The 9,148-nt window shown below is 41.8% G+C and overlaps 1 protein-coding gene across 1 annotated transcript; it reads right to left on the bottom strand.

Annotated features, from left to right (window-relative positions):
* haus2 (HAUS augmin like complex subunit 2) lies at positions 1-8,313 on the bottom strand. The gene is made up of 6 exons (XM_080750818.1): positions 8,287-8,313; positions 5,438-5,628; positions 4,115-4,184; positions 3,001-3,133; positions 2,184-2,292; positions 1-616 (listed from the first exon to the last, which is right to left on the bottom strand). Exons 2-6 carry the CDS (start codon positions 5,618-5,620, stop codon positions 491-493), a joined length of 621 nt encoding a protein of 206 aa, XP_080606944.1. The 5' UTR covers positions 5,621-5,628; positions 8,287-8,313; the 3' UTR covers positions 1-490.
* Between the last annotated feature and the right edge of the window lie 835 nt (positions 8,314-9,148).

Raw genomic sequence — 9,148 nt, 5'->3', positions numbered from 1 at the left:
TGGGGGTGTGCACACAGTATATGCGGGATAGGATGTAGGAGTCTCAGAAGTAATGTTGGCGAACCCAGACGTATCAGTGATGTCAGCCATCTCCAAATGTGGGCATTGTTTCTGGGCGGATGTTACAATGGCCAGTGACACATGCGCGGTACAGGGGGCAGTATCAGTGCATGTCAGAAATTTGGGCACCGTTTCAGCCGTTTATTCCCATATATGGTGTTTCTTGTCCAGGCCAGTAGGTGACGTGAGTACTATAAAACAGAGGTTCTCAAAGTGGATTTCAGGGACTCTCTAGGTTCTTTTATGGGGGTCTAAATTAAACCATTAAGTGTGTTACTTTGCCAGTGTACAAATGGAACCAAATGGACCCTAACTGGTCCATTTGTACACTGGCTAAGATAAGGGTAGACCTTCAAATGTAAAAGTTTGAGAAACACTGCTATAAAAGGTAAGTTCTCTCTGAGGAGAAAAGGCCCATGTGATCGGCGGGTCACGTGGTGGAGGCACTGTTGGACAGGCTCAGCATGCTGCTGTGATGCTCCTTCCACTGCAGCACCTGCTTGGATAAACCCTCCACCTCTGCCACCTGGTCCAGCAACTGGACCACCGCAGTGTTCTGTAGGACAGGACAGGACACGCACGCACGCACCCACACACACACACAAAGACACACAGAAACACACACACAAAGAGCAACAGATAATAAGACCTGAGGCAGATTCTACAAATGTCTCCTTAAGCCACATTTAGACGTCAGCGGTGTCTCTAGAGCAGGGGTTTTCAAAGTGGGTGACGGGGCACCCTGGGGTGCCGTGACGGCAGCCCAGGGGTGCCGCGAGATAATTTGATAATATTTGGAATGTATTTGGACACTTGAAAAAAAAATTAGCATAATTTTAAACTTGAAGTACAACGTTATTTTCAGTCAGTTCTAACCAAAATGGCTATTATCTCAACGTTTTCCTCGCAACATAATCACTAAAATATCGTCACTGTCGGGCAGAAACCTCCCATCTCCAAGTATCAAATGTGCGTCTTTTGGTAAAGCAAAGCCCTGCTTCATCATACAAGACTGTCGCACAAAGCTAGTGAAAACAGCCGATCTACAAGCACACAACGGCGTCGTGTGCTTGTAGATCTGCCGTTTTCACTAGTTTAGTACATTTTATAGATGATAAATACAAAACAAATGGTTTTGGACATAGAAGGTTTCCACCCGACAACGATGATATGCTATAAATAAAAGGTGCTGGGAGTGAAAATTACAATGTAGGGGCACCTCAGATTAAAAAAAGTTTCATGGAGTGTCCTGAGACGAAAAAGTTCCCTGCTCTAGAGAAAACGGCAAAGTCCCGTTGTGTTCTCACTTTTTATTCTGCACTTATATGGAGGTGCAGGGGAGCCCGCTGGCCTGACTACCTTTGCAGTGTGTCACTCCACGTCGCTCTCCCTGTTTCCTCTCTCTACAGCAGTGGTTCCCAAACCTTTTAGCTCAAGACCCCAAAAAAATAATTTAGACTTTTGCCCAGGACCCAAAATAGCAAAATAGCAGATCTACAAGAGTCTATTTTCACTACTTCTTAAAACATAGATTTTATAATTCATGGAATATCTTAGATGTTTCTTTTATTTCTTCATGAAATTATTGCAAAAATCTGTGAATTTAGTTTTTAATTCATACAAATGTTAACATTTCTTTTTTTTAGCTCTACACTATGTACAATCAGTGAAGGCAGAAGAGCCCAAACCAAAAAGAGAAAGTGGTTGAACTGGTGCTATGGGTTAAGTCAGTGTTTCTCAACCTTTGTTCTGCATGGGCACACTTTTCATGTCCCAAGAATCCATGGGCACACCAACATAATATGGGGGTGTAAATATTGTCACTGTCGGGAAGAAACCTTGTATCTCCAAGTTTCACATTTGTACGTTTCTTCGCAAAGCTGCTTCATCATACAAGGCTGTCGCACAACAGTAGTGAAAACAGCAGATCAGCAGAGGGGTTGTGTGCTTGTAGATCGGCTGTTTTCACTAGTTTAAAATCATTTTTAAAATGATAAATACAATGCTGGCTTTCAAGCAGTTTCAAGGGGCACACTTGACCCTTCTCAGGAGCACACCAAAGGTCCCCAGGCACAGTGGTTGAGAAACACTGGGTTCAGTAGATGTTGGGTATGAGCTCTCACCAGCTGAACAATGGACTGGTCCATGGTGGGAACAGAGCGGACCGTCTCCAGGTTCCTGTCCAGCTTCTCTATGAAGTCCACCAGCATGCTGACCAGCTCCACCACGTACCTGCAGCACCAGGGACGTGCAGAGAACGTTAGAGGGGCAGGGACATTTTCGGTGTGTGATGCGGCACTCAACTACCGTAAGTACAGTATACTGTAAATCAGGATTCAAGCCAATACTGGAGTGGAGGTGCAATTCTTTCAACATAAAACGATGCATTCAAGTTCAGGAGAGTTTGGAAAAGGCAATTCTCTTGATTGCTGCGTTCAATGGAAAGGGGGGCATTTTCATTTCTTTCAAACTAGTAAGTGCTTCACGTTCACGATTATTCGATTAACCTAAAGCGAGATAAAGTCAGTTATTGGTTCTAAATATCGGCTTCGATTTATGACAAAACAATTAAAATTGTGTCAAATAATTGCGATTAGACGATTATGTAATCATTGTCAGGCATAATTACGGGAATTTTAATTTGGACACACTGATGTTGTGTTAGTAATCATTACTGCAATGTCACAGTTAGTAAATGAATATGCCCATCTCTTATTTGTTGGGCTTGAGTTTATGATTTCAGCATTTTCTGAGCGGTGGCACACCGTCTCCAATGCTTGACTGCGTGCATGTAACTAACCAACTATGTTCGTATGTAGCATTAGATGCAATATCGCTGGGTGACCACTGGCGCTGTTGAACACACACGCACACACGCACGCACGCACGCACACACACGTACACACGCACACACACACACACACACACACACACAGCTACCTGTGCAGGTCAGCCTGTATGGGCAGGTTGGTCTGGTGCATGGGTCTCATCAGTCTCTGTCTGAGGCTGCTCTGGGCCTTCAGGACCTCCTGCAGGTGACTGGACAACCTCTGGACCGTCTCCAACCGCTGGCCTGGGATCAGCAGCAGCAACACCACACAACCATCACTATCAGCTTTCAGTAGGGCTGTCACAAATATGACAGAATCGTCTAATCGCAATTGTTTGTCATAATTGTGATTATTTTTTATAATCGTCATAATCGTTTCCATGTTGAAAAATGTTCATATATTTAAAGAAAAAAATCAAACAGTGGAAATAGCAGATTTACAAGCTCACAACGCATCGCAACGTGTTGTGAGCTTGTAGATCGGCTATTTCCACTATCCATGTTCTTTTTTAAGTGTAAAATATGTCCTTCATTTCTTTGTACATTTCGGTTATGTCAACTTATGTGCCATATCTACCATGTGCAACTTCAAAGCCTAAAAGCCAAACAGAAATTAATTGTCAATTGTCGTTAATCGTGATTATATGAGTGACAATTAATCGTCATGTGAAATGTCATAATTGTGACAGTCCTAGCTTTCGGTGGCGGAAAAATCACTCAACTGTTTAAAAGTAGCAATGCTGCAATTTAGAAATTGTAGCAGTAAAAGTCGGGAATTCAAAATGTACTTAAAATACCAATAGTAAAAGTACCCATTATGCAGAATGTCCCCACCTGGAGGTTTTCGAATGTTTAAAAATCTTTTGAAAATAGCAGATCTACAAGCTCACTGCATCGCGATGCGGTTAATGTATGTTTTGTAATAATAATCAAAATCAGAAAAGTTACTAGTAATGTAAGTAATGTTTTCAAATAAATGTGATTACATGCTGTGTGTTAAGTGATTTCAATCAACTGTGTAGAGGAAGTGAAGACCACATTAACACACACCCTTTTCCCCTGTAAGCCTGTAAGAAAACTTGTGGATAGTATGATCAAGTAGGGCATTCAATTTCATTTACAAAAAAGAAACACAAAATAATTAGAACATGGAGATACAATGTCTCTGCCCGACCACAACGATATATCTTCTATGTTCTAAAGAGTTTTACACGACAGACTTACTCAGGTAGAACTTGTGAGAAACGTCTGCAGTGTCCTTCTCCAGACGTAACATCTCCAGGTCCATCCGCAGCTGAGAACAAGAGCAGCAGCATGGATGTGTTATGTGGAGGCAGGAGATAATGGTGACCTAGCCTGGCTGCAGCCCATAGACCTGCCCACTCTCTGAGCAGACTGAAATCAGTCTGAAATCAAGCTAAAGGTGACCTTTTGTCAGGTCAGCAGCAGGAGAGTAAAGGCCTGTAGTAATAGTAATAATAATAATACAAACTTGTAAGACACCTCAGGGCGACATGCGACCGTCGCGCCAATTCTTAATTGTCATTTGGCCAGTTACCCATACATGGAGACCCCTGGTACCCATATATGGAGATCCATGTACTGTATATGGAGATATGCTGTGAGAGCCAAACATGCTTACTCAGTTATTCGTTATGTGAAAGTCCTATGATGTCTATGACATCTGACATCATACCCTTTTATGCCCATACATGGAGATCTCTGTCTGTAGAAACAGCCACACAGATATGGGCTGTTTTAGTTAACTGCGACCTATAGATCGAGTCTAACTAAATATGTAATGCCATTGCCAACTCCTACAATTCCAAGTGCTTGTGGAGGTCACAGCCAGAAAAGGTTGAGAACTACTGCTGTAGGAGAAGGAGGGTATGGCTCAAGAGAAAGTGAGACAGACTTGCACAGAAACGCACACACTTCACAAAAACTTATTTTATGAAATGCGTTCATTTCTGGTGAAGGAATGTCAAGATTGATGTCTGCCTCTCCTACGCTGTCTCCCTCTCAGATGTCCTGCTGTCTGTCTCTCCTACGCTGTCTCCCTCTCAGCTGTCCTACTCAGTAGGACAGCTGAGAGGGAGACAGCGTAGGAGAGACAGACAGTAGTACTGTCTGTCTCTCCTACACTGTCTCCCTCTCAGCTGTCCTACTGTCTGTCTCTCCTACACTGTCTCCCTCTCAGCTGTCTTACTGTGTGTCTCTCCTACACTGTCTCCCTCTCAGCTGTCCTACTGTCTGTCTCTCCTACACTGTCTCCCTTTCAGCTGTCCTACTGTCTGTCTCTACTACACTGTCTCCCTCTCAGCTGTCCTACTGTCCGTCTCTCCTACACTGTCTCCCTCTCAGCTGTCCTACTGTCTGTCTCTCCTACACTGTCTCCCTCTCAGCTGTCATACTGTCTTATCTCTCCTACACTGTCTCCCTCTCAGCTGTCCTACTGTCTTATCTCTCCAACACAGTCTCCCTCTCAGCTGTCCTACTGTCTTATCTCTCCTACACTGTCTCCCTCTCAGCCATCCTGAACCATACCTCATCAAGCCTCCTGGTCATTTTGAAGTGTTGTTCAGTTTCCTGGAGGGAATCAGAGACAACACTCTGGTCTCTGGGAACAGAGTCCAACTCCTCCTGCGATATGGCTCCTCTGGCAACACATTTGGCCAGCAGGGCGGCGACAGGCGTCACTGTAAACGGGCCGTTGTCCCACTGGTTCATGCTGAAAGCTAACGACAAATGGATTGTGATCATTATCTGACTCCAGCATTTAGGTCTGTTATGTAGCTCCGAAATGAGGTTCCTCAGTATCAGCTGCCCAAGTTAGATTTTTCTCGTGTTAGTTCGCAACGCTTACACAATTATTACCTTTACCGAAACAAGCATTTAAATCACGGTTTTAGTCCGTTTGTGGCTAGTTTTTCCCCAATGCATTTGTACGGAAGCATTAATGCACATGCGTTACTAGCCACTAAGCTGTGTTCCCAGAATCGCCACCAAGCGGTCAGGGCGAAAAAACTGTCCGCAGGCTGACTAAAACAGCAATTTTAAACGCTTATTTCAACCCATCGCTTCGATTTTCTCCCCTGCTCAAAAAGTATACATCTGAGAGACGCTTAAACAACCATTATTTTTTGGATACAATGTTTGGTAAAGGTAAGAATTGTGTAACAAACTATCGCCGGAAAAATCTCATTTGAGAAGCGGATGCCGAGGGAGAGGCTCCGAAAGGAGCTAAAGGTAAACAAATGTATTTTGTATTCATATGTTCCAATGGTCAATGCTAAAAAACACAATTAAATCGTTAATCGCAATTATAAGTGTGACAATTAATCGTCAATTTGACAGCCCAACCAGCATCGAGGAACCAGGCAGAAACCATCACATTTCAAACAGTTTCTGGAACCGGTTTATCACTGTGAGAGCTGGTTATGTGGTGGACACGCCTGCTGTACAATTACTGTACAATACCAGTGGTTCTGAAACGTTTTGATTTCAAGAACCACCATTTAACTCTGAGTGCGTTCAAATGGAACCAAGTGGACCCATTTAGAGGCAATCGCTAAGGAACCAGAATCGTTAAAATCCTAAAAGGAACCCACACAACACAAGGCTCTTGTCTGTGGGTTTTGAACCAATGCAAAGTATTAAGAGCTGGTTAATAAATAATAAATATTGGAACCGAATATTGGAATTCTGTATTGATGTTGGTACCATAGGAGAGATAACAGGCCAAAGTTGATCAAAATAACAATTCTACGTTCTCCAATTGTGTAGACCAGACACGTTACGTCTGGTCTACACAATTGGAGAACGTAGAGATTGTGTGAAGTAATGCAGATGTTTAAGTTAAAGTTATACTATGTAACTTTTTTAATAAAATAAATCTTAAAATTGTCCTAATTATTAAATCGCTAAAGTTTTAGAACACCCACTCTGTAATTTCAGCTCCCAAAGCCTTTTCTTTATATGTGTTCTACTGAGCCCTGGTGGCCGGCAAAATTACGTCATATGCATCATTCTGTACACGTGTCTCCCTACCGGCCAATCACAGCCCAGATCATACACTGCCGAGCCCTTCAGGAAGTACACTGCAGTGTTTACACTGGTCTAGGAGTCTAGCATGTAGCTCCCCAACCGCTGCTCGTAGAGGGACACGGAAGACCTCTACGGATGTGTCTCGGAGAGGCGAGGCGGACGCGGTGGTCTGAAGGCCTGGTCTGGTCCGCGGCGTAAAACGGACGAAAAAAGCAGACGCGACCGCGGTTTGCTCTACCGCTATTGACCACTAGTTGAGCAACTTACACAGTATAGCTTTAAGAATAATTTAACTCTTGAGTGTAGAATTATCATTTTACACTCTCAAGCGTTAAAGATCTATAAGGGTTCATTTGGTTACCAACTCTCCATCGTTTAGCTGGGGACCATCTGGAACCCCCTCAAGGGCTAGTTGAGAACCAATGTCCTAAAATAAAGAACTGTGTTCCCCCTCCAAAAAAACAATCGGGTTCGGTCTCATTTATGATATTAAGTTTAGCGTGTTTTTGCATCAGTCTGTGAATTGTGGGCAGCAGGCTTATATTTTCTGCCTCTTTGCAATAAATTAGCACTTGTCTGGTTTCAGTTAATCAAAAATAAATAAAATGGCGCTCTGAATCTGTCTTGAGAGATGTCAGTGTATGCTTGGAAAACATGTGTAATACACACACACACACACACACACACACACACACACACACACACACACACACACACACACACACACACACACACACACACACACACACACACACACGATTATGACATTTTACATAATTGTCAATCAAATAATTGCAATAACGTTGTCATTGACAATTACATTTCTGTAGGCTTTTTTGAAAATGTTTTAAAATATGAAAATGTTTCAACATGGAAACGATTATGACAGAATAATTGTGATTATGTCAAATAATTATGTAATAATTGTGACAGAGGCTTGGACCCTGGGGGCGTGGCTATATGCGTCATGACCACGTGGTGTGGCGTCAATCAAATGGAAAAGTTGGAAAAAGAGCAGCGCGGACATGTTTGAAAAAAGAATAACCCGTTTCCAGTCTAAATGACATGATGATGCAACGAACTAACTCTGATATAAATGGTTAAAGATGTTTAGTTACACAAGTACGCTTTCATAAAGAGACGTGAATGCGCGTTAACAAACATGTTGATATTTAGTCGTTAATAAAGCCAGTTAGTTTAGTAGCATACTACTACACTAGTAGTTGTTATCCGCGTGGTTGATGATGTTATAAGCATGAAAATAGCATAGATTGCATGCTATTTGGGCTAAATCCAATCATTTTTGGAAATAAAAGTAGTAGTAATAATAATAAGAGAGCAAAGCTCACCGTTCAGATTGTTGTTGCTATGCTGTTCCTCCTCAGTCTTCCTGTGTGTGTTTGACAGAAACACTTCCGCCGTTTGATAGGAAACAGTATAGCTCTCTGCTGCCACCTCCTGGACAGACTGGAGAACAATTTCTGTTATTGTTGCCTAGAAGTTCCAGTGGTGGAAACTGGAATAGGTATCAATACTGCAATATAGAAGTATAAGTAAAAGTAAGGAATTAAACATGTACTAACTATACAACCGTATTGGCATAAAACATAACCTAAAATAAAAGTAGGCCAACTCATGGTGCAGAATGTCCCATTTGAAGTTTTCAAATGTATTTAACATTCTTTGAAAATAGCAGATCTACAAGCTCACGATGTGTCGCATGATCGCAACCCATTGTCAGCTTGTACAGTAGACCTATATTTTCAAATTGCCAAAATTGACATATAAGGCTGAAGTGTTTTGTAATATAAATCAAAATCTACAAAGTAACAATTCAAGTTTCCAAATGGCCCTAATTGTAGATTTGTAGTGGAGTAAAAGTACAATATTTGACTCTGAAATATAGTAGAAGTAAGAGTATTGGAAATTGGAAATACTCAAGTAAAATACAAATGTCTCATGTACTTAAGTAAATGTACTTGTGTTGCTTTAGTTTACACCACTGATACATGGATGCTGCCAATTGTATTTAAAACAATTGATTGAAGGAATAATTACCAGATCTTTCTTTTTTCTTTTTTTTTCTTTCTTTTTTTCTTTTCTTTTTTGCATTGCCAAAGCAGGTGTCAAAAAGATAATAAAACTATTTCTCAATAAAATTGAGGAAAGTAGGCCTATGTTGGAGGGGGTACAGCAGTATGTAAACAGAGA

The sequence above is a fragment of the Nannobrachium achirus genome (assembly GCF_963921795.1).
Source record: "Nannobrachium achirus genome assembly, chromosome: 20".
NCBI lineage: Eukaryota > Metazoa > Chordata > Actinopteri > Myctophiformes > Myctophidae > Nannobrachium > Nannobrachium achirus.
This window is presented reverse-complemented; position numbering and strand designations above follow the sequence as displayed.

Coding starts and splice junctions, on each gene's coding strand:
- haus2 (XM_080750818.1), bottom strand. CDS start 5,620: ATGAACCAGTGGGACAACGGCCCGTTTACAGTGACGCCTGTCGCCGCC. Junction 4,185..5,437: donor TGACCAGGAGGCTTGATGAG/GTATGGTTCAGG, acceptor TCTTGTTCTCAG/CTGCGGATGGACCTGGAGAT. Junction 2,293..3,000: donor ATACAGGCTGACCTGCACAG/GTAGCTGTGTGT, acceptor CTGGTGCTGCAG/GTACGTGGTGGAGCTGGTCA.